A 25279-nucleotide genomic window follows, 5' to 3' on the forward strand; every position below is an offset into this window, starting at 1 on the left:
AGGACACATACAATTCAAATTAAAGCTGATGGCCCTCAGTGGGACTGAAACAACCTGAAGTAGAGAATATAATTCACATCCCACGCCTCCAGACCCCTGTCTCCAGCAGCCTAATGATTAATGCATAAACTAGAAAGACATTTCATTGACTGACTTCTAGTCCCATGAGCACAATGCAGTCAATAAATATTTATTGAATGTAATTTCCCAGGGCTTGCAGCACTTACTCTGTGATAACTTACAACCGAATAAGCAAGAATTATTCAGAGTGGTTAAGAATAAATATATAAGTGTATGTTAATGGAATCCAAGCTAAGAATGGCAGTAAAAAAGAAAATATGCATGCATGCGGACAAGTAATCCAAGTGCTACTAGATTTGGGGCAAATAAGAAAGAAATATGTTATACAAGCTCCAGAAGTGAGAAATGGAAGAGAAGGAAGAAAGGAAAAAAAGAAGAAAGGAGGGGAAGGAGATTTATAAATGGCTTTATTTCATACAAATGAAAATATATACATTTTTAAAAGCCAGTCTTTTTATTCTCTCTGTATGTGTACAATAGTTTCATCTGTCACCAAAACAGCTCCTATACGCAAGAAATGGTTAACCAGAATGGGTTCCCAAATGACAATTTTTGTAATAAAAATAGAAAATGGCTCTCTGCCACCCATTTGCAGCTACAATGCCAATATGCTGCTGATGCAATCCCCCTCAAGCCCCAGTTACATTAGACTCTGAGTGGTGTATCACCACTTTGGGCATGAGAATGGGTGTTGGGTTACATTTATTTAAGACTGAACATTTATCCTGAGTTAAAAGTAAATTAAAATTTTGCATTTGAGAGAATACCCAAAAGGGACAGTGTAATTGCTATATTCTCCCTTGCGCATCCTCTCCAAGCTCCTATGAAGCCTGAGAATGCACAGACACAGAATGCAGGGAGGTGCTGAAGATGAGACAGGCATCTTCATGGCTACATGTCCAGTTTTGCAGGGGAAATCATTTCTCTGGGAAATGATTCCATAAACAATTCTACAGTTTTAATGCAGACACTCAGAGATTCCAGCCATGACCATCAAGGGCCAACCCTTCAGCAAATTGGTAAGAAGATAACAGTGGCTGTGCAAATCCACCTCCATTGGCTCTGATTCTTGGATTCCCCATCCACAGCCACCCCATGACTAAAGGGGAAACCAAGGTTTCATTGCTGTCAGGAAAGAGACAGAATCAGGAGGAAAATCTAGACTTCTCAGGCTTCTTTTCAGGGTACTTCCCCAAGGATGGAAGGTCATCAAGTCTGCCTTGTACTGGATCTCCCTTGGAAGTAGCCAGACAAAGCTTGATTCACTGCATGTTGACAGTTGTCTTTGCTGTTTTGATGTTCTGTAGATGGCAGTTGAGGGACAGTGTTAAATAGCTACCAACTCAACTAGGGAAACTTACCCAGAGATTTATAGATTACTACTCACCTCCACCACAATATCTGTTGCAAGTCTCTCTCTCCTGATTTCAAGACTACCTACTCACTTTCCAAAAGAAAGAGAAGGAAAAGATCCTGGGGGTTTCTCTCTTATCCTCAGTTCTGATCATATATGTAAAGGCTGACCTGAGGCATCCTAATATCTAGCCTTCATACACTGCATACCTTCGTTGGCATCAGTCTTAGAGATGAGAGAAGGAAAGCCTAGGTCCCTAGGAAGAAAATATAGAGAAAGTTATTCTAAAGTTTAGGATGATAAAAAAGATGATCAGGGACATCTTCGTGAAAACTGAACCACCAAACTTCTCAGACAGGGAAGATCTGTCTAACCATAACATGGAAAAGGGAAAAAGGCTCTGAATGCTTCCTGTCCTTCAAAGGAGAATGCTCCATAGGCTCACCCCAAATCCAGTAAGCACATCCTTTCAAGCCTCTGTGATAGTCCACCTGCCATTCCAAAGCTTGATTACCTCTGCTGCCTCCCGAAAGCTCTAAGGTATTTATAAAATTACCATTTGAGGTCACATATCCAACTGTCATGTTTTACAGCTGCTTATTTACATGCCTTTTCTCCTTGGAGAAATTAGAAGCTCGGATTCCAGTAGGAAACATGATATTCTGCGTGTGGCAGGTGCCCAGTGTCAATTTGTAGTCCACATACTGAATGAAATTGCTTTACTTGCAACCATGGCCTGTTTTAGCCTAGTGATGCTGGAATCCAAAGACTGTAAAAAGAATTATGTGGAGCCAGCTGACAGCTGTGCTGTTTGTCTGCTCATTTCTGAAGTCTCCATTGAAGTCCCATGGAAGCCAGAAGTACCTGTATTTCAGAGAATCAAATGCATGATTCTGAGGTGTAGCCAGATAATATTTCATCTGCAGAGGTGATATAAGACATTCCTGCTCTGAAAAAAATGCATATTTTAAGGCATGGATTCATGAACTTCGCAAGAAAATAAAAATGTTTTCAATGTATGCAGTCTTCAGATGTTAAGAGTGCAAAATAATAACAAATTCAAAGGGATAGGAAAGGGGGTGGAACACAACTCCCCTCCCCCAGGTGAGAACACTTTAACCAAGCCAATGAGGTGAGAGTATATGACTGTGGCAGCTTTGAGCTCTGCACTCTCTGAAGAACAAGGTCCCATGCAGAAGGGCTCCTCACAAGATGGGGAAAGGGAGCAGCACCCCAGAAGGGGCATGGGCTATGTCCCGCCCCAAGCTGCTTGGTTCCTGCCCACCACACACCTCAACTGCTCAGGGCAAGGGTGCTGGGGACTGGCCTAAATCTATCCCTTTAAAAAGTAGATGACTTTTAAATGCAGGAGGCAGAATTGATGTAATTATAACTGATGAAATGCTGATTGGAATATTTATTAATTTGAAAATCTCTGCTGAATCTCAAAGGCAAAATCCACAAATTCAGATGTGGATACTCATTCAGATGACACCACTCAGTGTTCGATCCCAAGTAAGAGATGGAGAAATGGCTCCAGGTCTGAAGACATCATTCACTTTGCTTCCTTTTTCCACAAAGAGGTTCTTCCACCCTGGCCTTTGATATGTCCAAGTGTGTCCGTCTCAGGAGGTGGAGAGTTTCTTTCTTTTCATGAAGCATGTGTTGTTAGCCATACACTGAATTCTAGGTGTTCAAAGAATTAGGATATTTCCAGGGGCTATTGTTTTCTGCTAGCTTTAGGCCACTGTATTCTCATTCATACCCATTCACTTCTCTTCCAAAAAAATTTTATTAAAGTATAGTTGATTTACAATGTTTCTTTAATCTATGCTGTATAGCAAAGTGACCCAATCACAAACAATTTTCTCTGCTGTACAGTAGGGCTCCATTGCCCATCCACTCCAAATGTAACAGTTTGCATCCACCAACCCCAAACTCTCCATCCATCCGACTCCCTCCCCCTGGCAACCTCAAGTCTGTTCCTCATGTCCATAATCTGTTTCTGTTTTGTAGATACCATCAGCTGTGCCATATTTTAGATTCCAGATATGTGACATCATATGGTATTTGTCTTTCTCTCTCTGACTTACTTCGCTTAGTATGAGAATCTCTAGTTCCAACCATGTTGCTGCAAATGGCATTATTTTGTCCTTTTTATGGCTGAGTAGTATTCCATTGTATATATGTACTACATCTTCTTAATCCATTCATCTGTCGATGGCCATTTAGGGTGTTTCCATGTCTTAGCTATTGCGAATAGTGCTACAATGAACATAAGAGTGAATATATCTTTTTGAATGAAAGTTTTGTCTGGATATATGCCCAGGAGTGGGATTGCTGGATAATACGGAAGTTCTATATTTAGTTTTCTAAGTACCTACATATTGTTTTCCATAGTAGTTTTTACCAATTTACGTTCCCATCAACAGTGAAGCAGGGTACCCTTTTCCACTTCCCTTCAGGTTATATGGGCTTGTACAGGATTGCTAGCCTTTCAAATTGCCACACCAGGGCTTTAAAAACTACTGTTTCTATCATCTTTCCTTAATCTAAAAAATATAAAGATAGGCTTCATATTGAATAAATGTACAACATTATTCTTATTTCTCTGATTTCACTGTAGGCCACTAACTTACACTTGGGCATCATGTCCTAAGTGTAAGTGCTCCAACAATGAGCATTTCTCTCCTGGAATGTTGCCAGGTGGGTTCTAATATACTAAAAAAAATTTTTTTAAAAAAAGGCTGACTTTTAGCACTTATGTCATAAAAGTCATAAAGCTTAAGAATAGAACATGAAAAAGAAAACAGTTGTAAAAATCAGCAGGACTCAAAGGGTTTCCGGGGAGTTTTTCACTGGGCAGGAACAACACATAATCACTAATGTAGATTTTTGCGACCAAATTAGATTTGTGTCCTTTCTTCTCTGTTCCAGGTACATGGCCATCATCCACCCCCTGCAGCCCCGGCTGTCAGCCACAGCCACCAAGGTGGTCATCGGCGTCATCTGGCTCCTGGCTCTCCTGCTGGCCTTTCCCCAAGGCTACTACTCAACCACAGAGACCATGCCCAACAGAGTGGTGTGCATGATTGAATGGCCAGAGCATCCCAGCAAGATTTACGAGAAAGTGTGAGTAGAGATGACTCCCCAGGGCCTTCTTTGCCCTTTTTTTGTTGTTGTTGTTCCTTTTTTCTTTCCATGTCCTTTATTGGTTACAATTTAATGTGTATCTGTAGCCATTTCTCACTACCACTCTAATATCAGGTTGATGCATCCATACTATTCTGGATTTTAAGACCTGGATCCTATTAAAAATAGCATACCATCTGAGTGTGCTCCCATATTCTTCCTGCCTTTTACCAGTGACCTTGCCCTGCCCGTGTCTGCATTTCTTTGCCTGGGAATCCCACTTTGCCCTTTTGTACAGCATGCCAGAGGGTGAGGGAACTACCCCCTCAACAGCCTGCAACCTTCAAAAATGACAGATGGGAGTTGGCATATGAACACACCAGATCCCTCACCCTTCAGGTGGGATGTCTCAGGTGTGTTTGACTGTGTTGAGGGTTTCTTCTTGGGATTAACCTCCAGTTACCCTGGCAAAGGATGTACCCTTTGTTAGCCACACTCCCTCCTGGTGTTTCTTTCCCTTTCCAAATAAGTCATTTGCACTTGAATCTTTTATCTCAGGATCTGACTGGGGGGAAAACTAAACCAAAACACCCACCTTCCAGGATTTTACAGCTGCGGAAATAAGACCTATATGAATAAGACACATATGACCACAAGGCTAATACATTGAGACTGTATAAGCTACAAGTTCCCTACAGGGCAAGCCTACTTCTCTTCCAGGGGCCTGACTGACCACATTTAGGGTTTTTCAAAGCTATCCTGGGAGTTCCCTTCATGGCTAAGCGGTTAATGAAGCCGACTAGGAGGATGCAGGTTCAATCCCTGGTCTCGCTTGGTGGGTTGGGGATCTGGTGTTGCAGTGACCTGTGGTGTAGGTCACAGATGTGGCTCAGATCCTGAGTTACTGTGGCTGTAGCTCCAATTTGACCCCTAACCATGGGTGCAGCCCTAAAAAGCAGGAAAAAAAAAAAAAAGCTATCCTGGCCATTTTTTCAAAGACTTCTTAACCTAGAGGCAACAATAAGATGGCTTATTCTTTGTTTTGTTTTGTTCCAGTGAGCAGCAATGGGACATGTATATTACCATAAGTTTTCTGGACTAGAAGCATATTGATAATATGGGTCCTTTTGAAAGTCCTCTGTAATTTTCCAATCTTGGATTTATTAAGTGAATGGTAAAAGAACACTGGTGTTAGAATCCCTGGTTTAATTATAAGATTGCCAGTTACTAGCTATGTGATGCTAGGCAACATCACAGTCTCTCCTCATCGATAAAATGGAAGATGAAAAAGGACTGCCTCCCATAAACAACTGTCTTGAAGAGCAAAAAAGATAATGCATTCTCACCTTGTAAGCTATAAAATGCCATATGAAAGAGAAGATGTTATTGAACCAAAATCATGAACTTACTAAATGGTAAAAATGAGACACTGTACCTGTTGGCCCCCAAGATTTGAGGGTCCAAAAGCCTGTTGCACACAGTTATACTGCTGCACCTGTTCCATGGAGCACAGAAATGTGGCTTGCCAGAAAGCTATACATAAAGCTCAGACTTTGCCTTCCAGACACAGACAGTGGGATTTAATTGATCAAGCAGTCTGAGAATTAATGCCCAGCCTAGGAGACATTGAATATTTTTCTTTCAAATGAAACTGCAAGCCTGAGCAGGGTTGCAGTGGGAGAAAGAACATAGCTTTACAAGCTGTATCAGACTCATGGAGATATTCAAGCCAGAAAGTTTCCTCAAAGTGGGAAAAAAACTCTCCCAATTAAAGCTTGTTAAGTACACCACTACCGAAATGGTCATCAGCTTCATGGACTGTTAGCTCAGTTCTTAGTTCTCATGAGCTTTTCAAAATCTGATTACCTTTCTGTAATTTTTTGTTTCAAATAAGCACGGTTCTTTTATCTTCCAAACAAACTCCAAATAGATCTCTGGGATCTCTTCCAAGAAAGAGTAGTGTTTAGGGTTTTACTTGTAAACACTTTGCTGTTTTATGCTTATTAATGATCAGAAAGTCCCTCTGAGACGCAACGTTTTAGACTGTCATTTCCTTTTGAGAATTTGGGCTCGATGCTACTGGATGCATAGTTAGGTCTGACATTATCATTTATTTCATGATTCTAACCTAAAAAAATGAGTCTGGATTAAGAGCTCCTGATTTTATCTATTCAAGATGAATAAAATGTTTACAGATGCAGAAGTAAATTGAAAGAGTCCATATGCTGTGATACAAACAAAAGCCAAGGGTAAGCTTTAAACAAACCTGTTTTCTTTTTGTCAGCATCTGTCATAAGGTACTGTGATATATTTTTAGAGATTTTAAATTTTACCAATTCTAATCTATTCATTTAATTATATTCTCTTCTATTAGAACGAATGATTGCCATTTCCACAGTACACAGTAATTCCACATTTGAAACCAGAAGGAAACTTTGTTTTGAGGCAGTGTAATAATTAGGATAAGATCATGGGCTCTAGAGTTAAATGAGGGATCACTCTCAGCTACATCACTCCCTAGTTAAGTCGTAATGGTCAAGTTATTTAACCTTTCTAAGCCTAATAGCACATTCCATATAGAGATATTGAGAGAAGTAAATAAGATACGTGCTTAGCTCAGTGCCATGCACCTTGGAAAGAGTCTGTGAATGTTATTGCCTCTCATCAGCATCATTCATTGATCTGGGTACATGGGCAGATGATTGGCAGCAGTGTGGTGAGCAGATGCTTAGCCCCAATTTGTCTGATGAATAATTTATGCCATGTAATTACATAAAAAGGTTTTGTGAAAATCTTAGTTTGCTGCATTTGCCTTCTGGCTGCATGGTTAACCTCTAACCCTGATTACTTACCATTCCAATTTTTTATTGTTACATGGATTAAATGAAGCACTTTTAAAGAAAGGCAAACCAATAAATGAACAAGCAAAAGTTTTGAACATGAACCTCACAAAAGGAGATATCCAAATGAGCAATTAGTATATAAGGAGGCATACAACTTCTTTCACCACCAGTGTAATGCAAATTAAAACCATAATGAGGAGTTCCCATCATGGCTCAGGGGTTAACAAACCAGACTAACATCCATGAGGACGTAGGTTCAACCCCTGGCCTCACTCACTGTGTTAAGGATGCAGCATTGCCGTGAGCTGTGGTGTAGGTCAGAGACGCGGTTGGGATCCTTCATTGCTGTGGCTGTGGTGTAGTCCAGCTGCTGCAGCTCCAATTTGACCCCTAGCCTGGGAACTTCCATATGCCGTGGGTGCGGCCCTAAAAAAAGACAAAAGACAAGACCAAAAAAACCAAAAAAAAAAAACCAAAAAACCATAATAAGATCTTACTGCCCACCCATTAGACCATTAGACTAGTAAATGTTAAGTCTAACTAAGTATTTAGAAGTTTTGGTGAAGACATGGAACAATGAGAACCTTTGTAGAGTGCTAGAAGTATACATTGATAAAACCACATTGGTAACATTTGTAGTACCTAGAAAAGGAGAAATCCCATAACCCTGCAATTTCACTCAGGGGTAATTTGTATTACCTCTGAAACAAATACATCTAGATGTTGTTCATATCAGCATGTTCTTAAAGCCCCAAAGTGGAGATATTTCAAATGACTATCATAAATAAGATGGATTTTAAAAATGTGGTACGAGCATGTCATGGAATACTATACAGTTAATAGAATGTTTAGAGTAGAGCTTGATGCTACAAAGCTACAGTAATCAAAACACTATATTACTGGCACAAAAAAAGAACCAATAAAGAGCCTAGATATGAACCCACACTTATATGGTCAATTAATCTATGACAAAAGAAGCCAGAATATAGAATGGGGAAAAGTCTCTGTAATAAATGGTGTTGGGAAAACTGGACAGCTCCATGCAAAAGAATCAAAATGGACTACTCTTTCACACTACATCCAAAAATAAACTCAAATGGATGAATATCTAAATATAAGACCTGAAACCACAAAACTCTTAGAAGAACACGTAGGCGGTATGCTCTTTGACATCAATCTTAGCAATATGCCTTTGGATCTTTCTCCCCGGGCAAGGAGAACAAAACCGAAAATAAGCAAATGGGACTATATCAAACTAAAACGTTTTGCACAGAGGACAAAACTATCAATGAAATGAAAAGGCAGATTACTGAAGGGAAAAGATGATAATTATCAGGGAAATGAAAATCAAAACCACATTGAGATACCACAGCACAACTGTCAGAATGGCTGTTACCACAAAGACTATAAATAATAAATATTAGTGAGGATATGGAGAAAAGGGAACAACGTTGGTGGGAATATAAATTGGTGCAGACACTGTGGAAAACAGTATGGAGGGTCCTCAAAAAATTGAGTACTACCATATGATTCATCAATTGCACTCCTGTATATTTAACCAAAGAAAACAAAAACACTAGTTTGAAAAGACATATGCACTCGTATGTCCATTGAATCATTATTTACAATAGTTAAGGTATGGAAACAGCCTAACTGTCCATCAACAGATGAATGGATAAAGAATGTGATATTACTCAGCCATAAGAAGAATGAAATCTTGCCACTTGAAGCATCATGGATGGACTTAGGGGGTATTATACAAAAAGAAATAAATCAGAGGAGTTCCCCTCGTGGCACAGCGGGAACAAATCTGACTAGGAACTGGCCTCGCTCAGTGGGTTAAGGATCCAGCATTGCCGTGAGCTGTGGTGTAGGTTGCAGACACGACTTGTATTGGATCCGATATTGCTGTGGCTGTGGTGTAGGCTGACAGCTGTAGCTCTGATTCAACCCCTAGCCTGAGAACCTCCATTTGCTACAAGTGCGGCCCTAAAAAAAAAAAAAAAAAAGTCAGATGAAGAAATACTGTATGATTTTTACGGAATCTGATAAAAAAAACCAAATGAACAAACATAAAATTGAAATAGAGTCATAGATACATAAAAAAAATAGATGGATGGCAGTGAGGAGGGTGTTCAAGGGAGGACAGAAACAGGTAAGGGAGCTTAAGAGGAACAAACTTCCAGTTACAAAATAAATGAGTTTATCGATACGAAATGTACAGTGTGGGGAATATAGTCCATAATTGTGTAACATCTTTACATGGAGACAGATGGTGACTAGATATCATGGTGATCATTTTAAAGTGTGTAGAAATATTAATCACTATTTTGCAGTAAGAATTAACATAGTGTTGTAGGTCAGTTATGCTTCAAAAACAAACAGACTCCTAGAAAAAGAGATCAGATTTGTAATTACTGGAGGAAGAGGGTTGAGGAAAGGGAAATTGCATGAAGGTAGTCAAAAGTACAAACTTCCAGTCATTAGATAAATAAGTACCAGGGATACAATGTACAACGTAACGAATATAATTAACACAGCTCTAGGCTGCATATGAAAGTTGTTAAGAGAGTAAATCCTAAGAGTTATCACCACAAGGAAATTTTTTTTCTTTCTTCTCTTTTTTTTTTTTTTTGTCTTTTGTCTTTTTAGGGCTGCACCAGAGGAACATGGCAGTTTCCAGGCCAGGGGTCAAATTGGAGTTATAGCTGCCAGCCTGCCCCACAGCCACAGCAATACAGGATCCAATACAAGGTGTATCTGCGACCTACACCACAGCTTACAGTAGCGCCAGATCCTTAAGCCACTGAGCAAGGCCAGGGATCTAACCCACATCCTCATGGATACTAGTCGGGTTTGTTAACCACTGAGCCACGATGGGAACTCCCAGAAAATTTTTTTTTCTGTTTATCTTTAATCTATGTAAGATGATGGATGTCCACTAACCTTACTGTAACTATCATTTTATGATGTATGTAAGTCAAATTATTATGCTACATACCTTAAACATATACACTGCTGTATGTCAATTAAATCGCAATAAAACTGGAAGAAAAAAAAGAGCTAGGATATGGAGCAATTAGAGGGTGAGTAAATTGGTACAAACACTTTGAAAAATGGCCTGGCAGTATCTGACAAAACTTAGCATGTGCACACTGAATGACACAGAGATTCCACTCATAGTTATATTCCAAACAGAAATACATTCAAAAGTGTACCAGGAAACATGTGTATGAATGTTCACAGCAACACTGCTCGTGATAGCGCCAAAATGGAAACAACCAAAATGTCTTAGTCTCTTTGGGTTGCTATAACAAATTATCATAAACTAGGTGACTTACAAACAGTAAACATTTATTTCTCTCAGTTTTGGAGGCCTGAGAAGTCCAAAACCAAGGTGCTGGCCCATTTGCTGTCTGGAGATGAGGGCTGCTTTCTGGTTCAATGTCTATCAACAGAGAAATGCTTAAACAAATTGGGCATGTTCTTAAAATGGAATACTAGAGCCACAGAGGTCAGCAAATCTACTAACTGCATTACATGGATGAGTCTCATAAGCATTATATTGAGCAAAAGAAGTCAGTCACAGAAATTCCCATTGTGGCTCAGGGTAATGAACCCGACTAGTATCCATGAGGATGCAGGTTCAAGCTCTGGCCTTGTTCAGTGGGTTAAAGAACCAGCATTGCGGTGAGCTGTGGTGTAGGTTGCAGACATGGCTGGGAGCCTCCGTTGCTCTGGGTGTGGCGTAGGCTGGCGGCTGCAGCTTCAATTCCACCCCTAGCCTGGGACCTTCCATATGCCACAGGTGTGGCCCTAAAAAGAAAAAACAAAGTCAGTCACATAAGAGTACATAGTATATGATTCAATTTATATGAAGTCCAAGTACAAGCCATATTCAAGTATGAACATTACATATGGAGGAAGATAAATATTATTTCTTCATCAGGGTCTTGATAATACAGGGTGTTAACTTCGTAAAAAAAAAAAACATCAAGCTGAATACTTAGGATTTTTTTACTTTTCTGTATGCATGTGGGTAAGTTCAATCAGAACATTTTTAAAAATTCGTGCATGTATTGTTCATATCAGCATTGCTCCTAATCCTCCAAACCAGAGATATTCCAAGTTGCCTTCATGCGTAGGATAGATTAAAAAAAAATCGTGCTATACCCATACGATGTGGTTGACAGAATGAACAAAATGTAGCCCTGAGCAGTATAAACAGCTCTTGTAAATAAGGCTTTAAAGCAAGCAAAGTGAAAGTTCGCCTCTAAGTGTATATAAGTAGGTGGTAACACTGCAATCAAAGAAATCACCATGAAAGTGAAGACCATGATTCTCTCTCAGGGGAGGGAAAGGGGGCGATCATGAAGGGGCACTAGCAGGTGCTTCTGCAGGGATGGCATTATGTTTCTTCGGCTCAGCGGTAGAAACATGAGCGTTTGCTTAAAATGTATTTATAATACCAGGTAGTTTGATTTATGCACCTTTTTGGGAATGTAGGTTTCATTTTTATTAAGTGCTATTCAAAGGTTTTCCTTTTACAAGCTCTCAAAGAAACTGCTTTCATGGCGATAACCCCCAAATTTCCTCCATAAGAAATTATCTTCTGAGGTGTGGAGCTGTGCCTGGGGTGACCTTCCTAAGTACTTATCCCTGGAGTTCCCACTGTGGCACAACCTGATCGGTGGTGTCTCTGGAGAGCTGGGACACGGGTTGGACCCCGGGCCTGGCACAGGTGGGCTAAGGATCCAGCATGGTAGGTTGTAACTGAGGCTCCAATCTGATCCCTGGCCCCAGAACTCCATACCCCTTAGGGCAGCCGAAAAAAAGGGGAGAGCAGGGAGAGGGGAGGAAGTACTTATCTCTGAATAAGCTCAAGTGTGGCTGGGCCCCTGCTTCATTTTCATTTTTACTTGACCTCTGGCATTCTTCTTTGCCAAATGCCAAAAATGAATTTTGCCCAAAATTCCTATTTCAGCCCATTTGGAATTTTCCCAACTGGTCTAAGGGGATTAGGACAGTTTTTTTCCCTGCAGGGAACTGACAAATGCTAACCAGAAAACAAGCCCAAAAAATCTCCACAAGCACTCATCCCTTGCTGCTATTATTATAAGCATGTCCTCTGGGCTGCAAAATGCTATAGACAGACTTAGTTCATCTTCTTGGAAAATTATTTAAAACATTATTAAATGGTTTTTGTTTAAATGATAAAAATCATTTAAAACTTTTCCATTTGTAGCACTATTCACAATAGCCAGGACATGGAAACAACCCAAATGTCGATCAACAGATGATTGGATTAGGAAGATGTGGTATATATACACAATGGAATACTACTCAGCCATAAAAAAGAATGACATCATGCCATTTGCAGCAACATGGAGGGAACTAGAGAATCTCATACTGAGTGAAATGGGTCAGAAAGACAAAGACAAATACCATATGATATCACTTATAACTGAAATCTAATATCCAGCACAAATGAACATATCCACAGAAAAGAAAATCATGGACTTGGAGAATAGACTTGTGGCTGCCAGACGGGAGAGGGAGGGAATGGGAGGGATCGGGAGCTTGGGCTTATCAGACACAACTTAGAATAGATTTACAAGGAGATCCTGCTGAGTAGCATTGAGAACTATGTCTAGATACTCATATTGCAACAGAACAAAGGGTGGGGAAAAAAAATGTATACATGTAAGAGTAACTTGATCCCCATGCTGTACAGCGGGAAAAAATAAATAAATAAAAATAAAAAAAAACAAAAACAAACAAAAAATTTTTGCGTTTGAAAATATGAATAAATTATGGAGTATAGTGAAAATTTTAATAAATTTTTTGTCTTTTTTTTTTTTCAGGGCAGCACACGTGGCATATGGATGTTCCCAGGCTGAGGGTCAAATTGGAGCTATAGCCACTGGCGTACGCCACAGCCATAGCTATGTCAGACCCAAGCTGTGTCTGCAGTCTACACCACAGCTCATAGCAACACTGGATCCTTAATCCACAGAGCGAGGCCAGAGATATCCTCATGGATGCTGGTCAGACAAGATCTCCAATTCTTATAACTTTTTAAATCACCTGTATTCCCATCATTTACAGAGGCTTTAACATTTTGATGAATTTCCATCCAGGGACATATCGTTCCTAATTTCTTTTGAAGTGTCTTGGATACTACAAGGTATATACAAGTGTAGACTGTTTCTCTCTTTGTAACATACTATGTAGCTTATTATGCATATCATTCTATACCTTGTTTTTTCTTTAACTTAATACATCTTAGAGATGTCTCCATATCAGTTCATAAATATTTTCTCTACTCTTTTTTTTTTTTTTTAGCTACACAGTACTCCATGTTATAGATGCACCATATTATTTAAGCAATTACTTTTGATGGACTTTGAATTGTCTCCAGCCTTTTGCTATTGGAATACTGCCATGAATAACCTTAACAATAATTGTGCAAGGCTATGTATAGGCTAAAAATCCCAGAAAAGGAATTGCAGAGTCAGGTTTTTATAGTTGGCCTCCATGTGGGTTTGTACTAATTTACATTCCCACCATAAATGTGTGAAAGTTCCTGTTTATCTACAGCCTTACCAACAGACTATATTGTCAAGATTTTAGATTTTTTTTTCCACTAAAGTTAAAAATGCATTTCTCTTATTAGGAGTGGGGTTGAATTTTTTAAATAATTTGAGTCATTTGTGTGTGTGTGTGTGTGTGTGTATCTTATAGTCTACTTAATGTATTTACCATATCATAAACAATTTCCTATCGTTAATGATGTTCCTACGATTTGATGTGAATGTGTGTGCGCGTGCGCGTGTGTGCATATGTAAACAATAGTTTTGTTAACTAATCCCCTTCTTTGACAATTGATTACTCCATTGGTTTCCCTTAGTGGACTAGTAAGATTAAACGGCACCTTCAAAACTGTAGCTTCTAGCTACATCCCTAGATCCCTACAGAAACTGGGTCAGTGTCCACTGCCATCGCCTGTCTGTGTCTACAATTTGCAGTTATAAAATGTGATTCTCATGTTATAACATTCATAAAAGTGAAGGTTTGGGCTTGTTATTAGTGCAATATTGTCATAATTTGTTATTGAGTCCTGCCATAATTTTAACAACTCAGCAGCTGAGGCTGCTATAGTGAAACTGTGACACTACCCAGGAAATCCTATAACAGTGGAGTGATTGACTGGTGAGGAAGAAAAATTTCATGGGTAACCAAAAGTGACTTTTCCCAGTGGAGGAAAAAAAAGCACAGCAAAAGAAAGATGTGAAAAGGAGTTCCCGTCATGGCGCAGCAGAAACGAATCTGACTAGGAACCATGAGGTTGCGGGTTTGATCCCTGGCCACACTCAGTGGGTTAAGGATCCAGCGTTGCCGTGAGCTGTGGTGTAGGTTGCAGACACGGCTCGGATCCTGCGTTGCTGTGGCTCTGGCGTAGGCTGGCAGCTGTAGCTCCAATTAGACCCTTAGCCTGGGAACATCCCCACGCCACCGGTGCGGCCCTGAAAAGACAAAAGTCAAAAAAAAAAAAAAAAAGAAGAAAGAAAGAAAGATGTAAAAGAAAAAATATTTAGCTTTGCAAAAGGCAAATTCGGTAGCTTTCAAAGGTATTTGGACCCACGCCCACTCTTAAGGATGTTGTACAGGCTGTCAAGTTGTGGTGGTCCTGCAAGGTTATAGGGCAACTCCCTGAGGACAAGGAAGATGAATGAGCTCACATTTCTTCATCAGAGGGCTAACCAACAGGGCCAAGAAAAAGTCAAAAAAGGGAAATATATCCCACAGAATGAGATTTAGGCAACCTAGGGAATTTCAGTTTCCCTGAATCATGTATTAATATTGGTCATATGTCATCTTCTATTAATTAAACATCTTTGTACATAACTCTGTGGTAAAGTTTTAGCATAAAGTAAGATAGAGCATTTCTGAATTCCAGGTAATACCAATAGTCCTGGGAAAGGAAGCTCTGTCAGAAAACAGCACCACTCATGATTCTAATTACCTAGAGACTTTGTGGAAGTGTGCGAGAATGTGGACATATTAACGCTGACATAATTCTCTTTTTAGTACTAATTGCAACCGGAGACTATAAATATACACCTTTGTCTTTATTTACAGCATTTTGGTTTTTGTATGCCATGACCCATCATCTCAGCTGAAATTGTTATATTTATACATATTCTTTACTTTGCTAATAATGACAATTAAAAATTAACTAATAGGCAGAGAGGAAGAAGGAACAAAGTACATTAGAAAAAATACCCGTGGTGTTACTCCCCCATCTTTCCACATTATTGATTATTTCACAAGTGAAACAAAGTGTGGGCCCTTTGCCAAGATGTTCCAGGCCTTGGCCAAAAGGGTGTCAGCATATTTGTGTTTCCAGGATTGTTATGCTCATCGCTGTGATTAATCTCCTCCCTGACACCCACTGCACTGATATAGCCTAGCACTCCTAGTATCATCACCACAGTTGATGGAAATTGTTATATCAGTAATGAAAAGTGCATTGACATTTCAGGGGGAAAAATTTGCATTAGAAACAAGACTTTAACCATGAATCCCAGAAAAAAATTAGAGTGAATAAATTTTGCTTTTGTTTTTCTTTTTTTTTTTTTAAGGGCCACACCTGTGGCATACTGAAGTTCCCAGGCTGAGGGTTGAATCAGAGCTGCAGCTGCCAGCCTACGCCAGAGCCACAGCAACTTGGGATTCCAGCGGAATCTGTGAACTACACCACAGCTCATGGCAAAGCCAGATCCTCAACCCACTAAACAAGGCAAGGGATTAAATCCACACCCACACGAATACTGGTCGGGTTTGTTATTGCTGAGCCACAATGGGATCTCCAGAGTGAGTGAATTTCCAAAAGAAAAAAAAAAGAAGCTGGAGGAGAAGAAAGAGGAAAGAACAGTCTACATTAATGTAGAAACTAAGAAACCTGCCATAAAAATGCCAGAAATTTCACTGCATTTCTGGTAGATATGGTTAGACAGGGACGAAGAGGAGGCAGCAGCCACCAAGGGTAGTCATGGGTAATACATACTGCAGTCCTTAATTAGGAGGTGAAAATGTAAACCTGAAAAAGATGGAGCCATTGAATTTGGGATTCTTTTGTGCTGTCATGATCAATTTCCAGAGGTAGCTGACCTATTTGAGAAAGAGAAAGCACAACCAAGCCTGAGAGTGTAAATGAATGTAAGATAATATGGACAATTTTGTACAAAACTGTGCACAATCATTTTTGTACATAGTCATTTTTGATTATGTACCATTTTGTAGACGCAGCTTGAAAGGGGAGGAATAAAAACACTGTTCAAGAATTACATCTAGAAGTTCCCTTTGTGGCTCAGCAGGTTAAGAACCCAACTAGTATCCATGAGGATTCGGGTTTGATCCCTGGCCTCGCTCAGTGGGTTAAGGATGTGGCATTGCTGCAAGGTGCAGCATAGGTCACAGATGCAGCTCGGATCTGGTGGTGTTGTGGCTGTGGCATAGGCCAGCAGCTGCAGCTCCAATTCAGCCCCTAGCCTGGGAATTTTCATATGCCACAGGTGCAGCCCTCAAAAGGGAAAAAAATGAATTACATCTATAAAAGTTACTGGGATCAAAATTCGTGCAGAGAATTTCTCCCAAATACTTTCTAAGCGCTTAAAGAGTCAGAACCAAATGGAGAACTTGCTGGTTTATTATACAAATTTGGTATGACCCAAATGTAAAAAGTTGGCAAAGTAAGCTCCAAAAACCTTCAGGCAAATTCCATTTCTGTGTAGACACCACATTCACCAAAAAATTCAAAATTACATTAAAATTACTTCTTATTTTTATAAAATAAAAATAAAGTGTTTTATTTTTTGAGCGTGACTTTTTCCAGCAAACAATCTTAGTAAGTCATCAGGACATCATTATTATATTTTAGTAAATTAATTGGTCAAAGGGAAGTATCATGTATTTGTCTCAGTAGATGTTAAATTTCTTAAATGTAATATCTATTAAATAAAAATAGCTTATGTCAGCCATAATCCTTGAGAAAATAAAGTAACAGATTTCCTTTACAACAGAAACGAGAAGAAAAAAAAAAAACTCCACCAAATAATTAGGAAACAAGAATTATATGAAAAAATTGAAAACATCATGCTGTTCTTCTCTTTACTGAAGGCTTAAGAGAATATTTGAGAAATATTCCACCTGACCCCAAACCTGGAAAGTGTGCAAGGGTATATAGGAAACAGTCTCCCTACATCCTCTTCTCTTGTTACACCAATGTTCATAGTAGCATTATTCACAATAGCTGAAAGTTGGAAACGCCCTTCTATATTTATAAAATTTCATAAAGCTATCAGTTCCTCTCAAACTAGTCCAACAAAGTACATTTAGGTGGCTGATAAAGCAAATCATTTGAAAACATAAATGGATAAAGTAGTTCAAGAAAAAGTCGAACAAGAAGAATTAATTTGGATATCAGCAAAATAACAAAAAAGAAGTAACTTTATTCCTCCAAATATTAAAATATGCAGTACTGGGGATAGACTTGGTCGATAAAAAACAAATTATAAATTACACTCCCCCCCCTACACACATACGTACATACACACACAAACACACAAACCCAAGAATATAAAATTTTGCATATTGTATGCTACAGATAGCGTATCAATTCTGTAAGAATTATTCCATAAATTAACCACATAGATCACCATTACCCCCAACTTAACTAAACATTAGCATATTGAAGCCTCTAAAAGGCTTTCCATTTAAAATTTATAAAATTTATTTTTATAGGTAATGTATTCACATGGCTTAAAAACCACAAAGTTTAAAAAAATAGTCAGAAAAAGATTTCTCCCTCTATCTATGGTTCTTAGTTTCCCGTGAGCTTTCCAAAATTCCTTTATGCTTGTATTAACAAGTTTGTGTATATATTCTAATCGCCTCCTTTCTTAAAACAAAATATAACATATAATATACCCTATTCTTATTTTTTCCACTAACAATTTAACTCACTGCCATGGGTGTGGAGAAGATAAAGCATCAGGGGGATGCTTTGCCCATAGCTATCAAGATTTTTAAATATACCCTTGATTTGGATTGGTAATTATACTCAGAAAGTCATAGGGCAAGAATGTGTATGCAAGCTATTGATAACAGCATGGTTTATAAGGTTGTCAAATTAGAAACAAAGGCCCAGTCTTAGAGGATTGATTAACTTAATAGTGGATCATCCATACAATGGAAAACCATGCAGTCATTAAAAACAACATTAGGAGTTCCTGTCGTGGCTCAGTGGTTAATCTGACTAGGAACCATGAGGTTTTGGGTTCAATCCCTGGCCTCACTCATTGGGTTAAGGATCCGGCGTTGCCATGGCTGTGGTGTAGGTCAGTGGCTAGAGCTCCAATTAGACCCCTAGCCTGGGAATCTCCATATGCCATGGGTGCAGCCCTAGAAAAGACAAACAACAACAAAATAATAATAATAATAATAATAATAATAATAATATTACACAAGCATGTTAATTAAAATGAAAATATATTCATGATATTCTGATAGGTAAGTGAAACGGGCTTTAAAGTAATGTTTATAGTATATTATAGTTCCATTTGTGTGCTTTTGAAGTGTTCACAGGTACTTAGAAATTACAGGTGAAAAGTCCGTAAAGATATGCAGCAAACTTTAATACTCAATGTTTTTATCTTGGAAATGGGACTATGGATCATTTAAATTTGCTTATCTGCAATTTAAGTTTCTTCAAACTGAAAATAAATTATTACCTGCACTGTGTTTAAAAATTTAATAATGAGAAAATTTTAAGGCTTCCACTTCCAGAATAAAAATATTACCACTAGTGACTAAAAAGATGAAGTAAAAATGAATATTTCAGCACCTGAAAAATAGCTTGGTTAATTTTATGTTTATGAGACCAGAGTCATTTTCACACTAAACTCTTCAGACATTGTTCTGCAGTCTGCTGGCATTTAGCCTTGTGAAGAAATCTGATGCCATCTGATTTTTTCCATCTTAGATAATTTGTGATATCTGCCTGCATGCATTTAAGATTTTTCTCTATTCTTCATATTAAAAGAACAGAATATATGTATATTTAGAGGTTTATATTTTATTTTTCTATCATTTCGAAGACCTTCTGATCTTAAGGCAGATCTCTAGTTCCGGAAATTGCTCTTTTAAATTTTTTTTTGGAGTTCCCGTCGTGGCGCAGCAGAAATGAATCCAACTAGGAACCATGAGGTTGCGGGTTTGATCCCTGGCCTCGATCAGTGGGTTAAGGATCCAGTGTTGCCGTGAGCTGTGGTGTAGGTCACAGACACGGCTCGGATCTGGCATTGCTGTGACTGTGGAGTAGGCTGATGGCAACAGCTCCGATTAGACCCCTAGCCTGGGAACCTCCATATGCCACAGGTGCGTCCCTAAAAAGACAAAAAGACAAAATAATAATAATAATAATAAATAAATATTTTTTTCTTTTAATTGTTCTCCCTCTGTTCAGCTTTCCTTCTCAGAGTTAATGCTATATGAAATTGTCTTCCTCAAGTCTGTTTTCCATGTCCCTTAAAACTAACTATTTTACTAAACTTGGTAATTTCTCTTTTTTCTTTTTTGAGGGGTGTGGTAGGTGGCATAGCCCAAAGATATTCAAAGCCCTTCTCTAGTCATTAGGGTTCATGCCCCAAGCTGTTCAAGCTCCTGAGGTAACAGTTTCTTACCCTGATGTCTGCTACACATTCCAAAACTAGAAGCAGACTCGAGGAAGGGCACCCATTCCCACAAGCCCTTCCTGGGCATCACTCTGCAGGTTTCGCACTGGGGCAGCTTCCTTACACTTTTTTTCCCCTAGTGCATTGTTTTTCCTCCAGCAGGCTGGACAGTCCCTCCATCAGGTCTCAGCTGCTCATTAACCTGAAGAAATTTGCTCTGGCCTCCGGGGGACATTTTGTACCTACTTCCAGAGCTGAAATGGATTTTTACATTTCTTTAACAATTTCAGGGACTGCTCCAGAGGGAGAAGGAATTAAATATACAGGGCTTAAACTAAGTATTACATCCAAGTTTTGAAATTATTTCTTTTCTATTTTTCAATTAGTAATGTAGCAAAGTAATTTGCTTTTGTGAGCTTATCTTTTAACTAACCATTTTGTTTATTCTAATAGTGTTTAAGCGGATTCTTTGGTTTTTTGTTTGTTTTTCGGTTTTTTTGTCTTTTTGCCATTTCTTGGGCCGCTCTCGCGGCATATGGAGGTTCCCAGGCTAGGGGTCCAATTGGAGCTGTAGCCACCGGCCTACACCAGAGCCACAGCAACGCGGGATCCGAGCCGTGTGTGCAACCTACACCGGCAACGCTGGATCCTTAACCCACTGAGCAAGGATCCTTAACCCACTGAGCAAGGCCGCAACCTCATGGTTCCTGGTCAGATTCGTTAACCACTGAGCCACGACGGGAACTCCGTAAGCGGATTCTTTTTCTAGGTCATATCATCTGCAAATAATAATTCTTGCCTTCATCTTTCTAGGGGTTATACCTCTTATTTCTGCTTCATGTTGTACTGTAATGACCAAAACTTTTACAGAATTGAATAATAATGATTTGGTTAACTTTCTTACTCTTCTGGGAATGCCTCTAGAACTTTACCAGCAAGTAGGTTTTGGTTATTGATTTCACTGTGAAGTCAGCTATGTGACTTTGAGAAAGATACTCCATTAATCTTCCTTTTTTTTTTTTTTTTGTCTTTTTGCTATTTCTTGGGCCTCTCCCGCGGCATATGGAGGTTCCCAGGCTAGGGGTCGAATCGGAGCTGTAGCCACTGGCCTACGCCAGAGCCACAGCAACGCGGGATCTGAGCCACGTCTGCGACCTACACCACAGCTCACGGCAACGCCAGATCGTTAACCCACTGAGCAAGGGCAGGGACCGAACCCACAACCTCATGGTTCCTAGTTGGATTCCTTAACCACTGCGCCACGATGGGAACTCCTCCATTAATCTTCTGAGCCTCAGTTTTCTCATCTTAAAATTAGGGATAAGAGTAATACCTAGATCATGAGTCATTATAGCGATTAGATGAAAGAGCACATGCTAAGCACTTAGCATACTGTCTGGTACATAGTAATTATCCAATAAATGCTGATAGCCACTAGTTCTTAAGTTGCTTTGTTTAATTATTACTACAAATATGGGAGATCTTGCAGCACCACTGCTAGCAAAATCACTAAGGATGCTTAGTGAATTGGGGGTTGCATTCTTCCAATTCACAAAATTACCTTGTAGTTCCCATGAACTTTCTTTTTTCATTTATTCTTCTTAAAGGGGGAGAACTCTGTTTACTCAGTGTGATTTATCATTTCATTCATTCACTTGGCAAGTATTTATGAACACTCACCTTATGTCAGGGACTATGCTGAAAATATATCAGTGGCTGAGATGCCCTTCCCACTCTCAAGGCCCTTAAAGTCTACTGGCCAGTCAGAAAGGTAAAGGAGCATGTACCTGCAGTGGTGGGTACTCTAAGGATAAAAAGTCCACAGTGCCAGGAAGGAACAGGAAGGGAATCCTTAACCTGGGATCACAAAATATTCAGCAGACCAAGTAAGTAATCAGTTGAGTCCTAGAGGTTAAATCTGGGTTAGTCAGATAGCATGTGGATGGGGGGGAGCAAAGCAGTAAGCAGAATTCAGTGGAAGAAAGAATTCCAGGTCAAGGCAACAATTTGCTCTGAAAGGGAGGTCATACATTATGCTTAAGAAACTGAATTTAAAAACAATAATAATTATGAGGCTACAGGGCCAAATGCTGAGCCACCTGCTCTTTTCCCACCTCCCTTAGTAAAACTCCCAAGTGCACTCACTGGTCTTCCTTTTTGGTTTTTACTTAACTGTTTCTAAGCCAAGACGTCTCTCACACACACACACACACACACACACACACACACACACACACAGATGCACAAACAATGCAAATCAACAGAAACTGTAAATGTATGTACAGTTGGCATGGTAGTGTACAAAAAGATTATGGTTGATCTAATTCTTTTTAAAAAAATAAATAAATAAAAAATAAAAACAATAATACTTAACATTCATTAAGTGCCTTTGGTGTTTCAGGAACTCTGCCAATACTTTATATGCCTCGTCTCATTTCATTCTCACAGCAGCTCGGCATAGGTAAATGTCTAAGGGCCTCTGGCTAGTAAGTGGCACAACCAGAATGTGAACCAAAGGAGTCTGGCTTTGGAGCCTGGCTTTGGAGCTCATTCATTAGCCACTGCACCATCCTGCCCCTCTAGGGAAATTCAGTGTGGTTGAGTGGAGTGTGTGAGTGTCTGTGAGTGTCTGTGTGTGGGTGTGTGGTGTATGTGCTATATGTGTATGTGGTGTGTTTGTGGTGTGTGTGGTATTGTTACCAACCAGGGCTCTTGGCCTTCCTTAATCAATAGAAACTGTTAAGAGGCCAGACAAGAAAATCAGGCAAGCTTTATTCAGGGGCCTCTGCTACAGCAGGCTGTAGAGAAAACAAGTAGCAGGTTCCCTTGCTTGCTTCCCAAGGCGGGGGAATGAGCTGGTTTCTTATATGGGGTGAGGGTAGAGGTGAGCCCAGGGTTTAGGCCAGAGGCATGGCTTAGGAGGTCCGCCCCACCCTTGGCAGTGCTGTGGGCAGGATATACGCACAGTATCTGCTTTTCTCCCAACAACCTGCTTTTGCTCCTGGCTCTTCAGAAGTAGCAGTTGGATTGTTTCGGTCTTTTTGTATCTTGTTTCCATAATTTACCCCAACCAGCATGCACAATTATTTTTAGTTCCTTATAATTTCTTTGTATTTTATTGCTCAAGGAGAGGTTTGTCCAGGTGCAAGCACAGCGGAAAGGGGTCCCAGGTCTCAGCCTGTCTCATTGCAGTGTGTATGGTATGTGTGTGTGTGTGGTGGTGTGTGTGTGGTGTGGTGTGGGATGTGTGGCACGTGGTATGTCATTGTGGTGGTGTGTGGTGTGGCGTGTGTGGCATATGTACATGTGTGGTATGGGCATATGTGGCGTGTGTGTCTGTGTGTTGGTATGTGATATGTGTGTGTGGTGTGTGGTATAGGGTGGGGTGTGTGCATGGTGTGGGGTGTGTCTGTGGTGTTTTTGTGTGGTGTGTGTGTGGTGCTTTTAGGTATGGTGTGGGGTATGTGTGCATGTAGTGTGTGTGGTATGTATGTGAGGGTGTGGTGTGTGTGGTGTGGTGTGATGGATGGGTGGGTCAGGATGGAAATAAGTGAAGAAATACAAACCCAGAGATCATGAAGAGCTCTGCAGGCCCATTGGGTTTGGACTCTATGCTGACAACAGTGGGGGAGTAAATGGTGGAACAGGAAAGTCTGAAGCAAGAAGATGGTCATGAGACACCTGTGAGATGCATCCCAGTGGAGGTAAAAGTCCAGGTCGCAAGTAAGATCTGAGGCAGAGACATAAAAATGTGAGTCATGAGCTCATAGATGGATCTACACCCTTGGGGACAGACAAGTCACCTAGGGAGAGCTAATCAGAGAAGAAGGTTTGGACAAAGCCACAAGGAAGTCAGTAGAATAGGAAGACTCAGCCAAGAGAACTGTGAGTATGAGTCTTTGGCCAGCAGCTTAGGGTGTGTAGTCACAGCATGGAAGGAAAAGGACCCAGGAGTTGAAAGTCAAGTAACTCTGGCTCTTCAGACCTCTCCCAGGGTTCAGCATCTAGGACAACTGCAGACAAGGGTGTGAGCAGTTGGGTGCACCTTGGGCTGAGATGTTATTAGAATATGATAAAGTGCGTGGAAAGGGTAAGGGAATTGAAGGCAGCTGCCTAGGAGTGACTCTATTGGTGGACAAGGAGGGAAGAAAAACCTGAAGAGGCTGAGGGATAGGAAGAGAGTGGCAGGCTCAGCTGACTTGAGTTCCCACTGAGACAGAGCATTGTGACAATGGAGGTACTTGGGTACATGAGCCAGGAGGATGTAGATGGTATTCACTGAAGGCATCTTTGAAATCCACATCTCCAAAGTGGTACGCAGTCCAGGTGTGACCAGGGAGAACATACCTGAGGTGAAGAAGAGAGTAAGGTCACTGGAAATGAGAGTCTAAGAAATGAGATGCTAGGGTGCCAGGTTCTGGGTGATCTTGCTCAAGAAGAAGTCACTGGGATGAGACAGAGTGTAGGTGAGAGAAAGGCTTCCAGCCAGAGCCAAAGTCCTCAGTGATTAGGGAGGAATGACCAGGAGCCTGAAGGGTTACAGCAAGGAGAGAGAGAGGTATGTGACCAGACACATGCTCCTTTAAAGGGATGGTATTTGGCAGGACAGAAGGGGAAATGGTCTGCAAGAGGTTTTGCTTAATGAGGGGCCGGACAACTCTCACCCTACCTCCTCCTTCCGAGGAAAGCAGAAAGCAAGAAGAAAAAGTCACCTTCATTTGCAAAGGGAACACTCGTTCTCAGGGGTCAGCCAGGGGTCTAGTGAGGCTGGAAGTAGAAGGAAGACTCCTAAAACTTTGGGGGCAAATGGAAATTTACATGCCACAAAGCAAATCGAAGGCAGAACATGAGCGTTTGAGAGGAAAGTGGGAGAGACTAGGTTAGCTAGTGGGATGAGAATCGACTGGTAGAATGAGCTGCATGCAGCGGTGACAAAGTTGGCAAGGATGTAGGTTTCAGGGACACAAGTCCCTGGAAGTCTCCTAGCAGATGAGTCACTCAGTTCAGGCTCCTTGTTCCCAAGGTTTGGCCAATATTAATGCAGCCATTCCCAGAGGTTTCCTTTTCTTTTTCTCATGGGATGGCTTACTGTTCCCTTTGCATCCACAAAAGTATTTCTGGGAGATTTGGGA

The 25279-nt window shown here is 40.3% G+C and overlaps 1 protein-coding gene across 1 annotated transcript in view; it reads left to right on the forward strand.

Annotated features, from left to right (window-relative positions):
• Positions 1-25279, forward strand: part of TACR1 (tachykinin receptor 1) — a 181479-nt gene that overhangs the window by 96271 nt on the left and 59929 nt on the right. The window contains exon 2 of the mRNA XM_047781670.1: positions 4373-4567. Within this exon, the coding sequence (XP_047637626.1) occupies positions 4373-4567 (195 nt within the window). The remainder of the gene's footprint in view (positions 1-4372; positions 4568-25279) is intronic.

The sequence above is a fragment of the Phacochoerus africanus genome, chromosome 5 (genome assembly GCF_016906955.1).
Source record: "Phacochoerus africanus isolate WHEZ1 chromosome 5, ROS_Pafr_v1, whole genome shotgun sequence".
Classification (NCBI taxonomy): domain Eukaryota; kingdom Metazoa; phylum Chordata; class Mammalia; order Artiodactyla; family Suidae; genus Phacochoerus; species Phacochoerus africanus.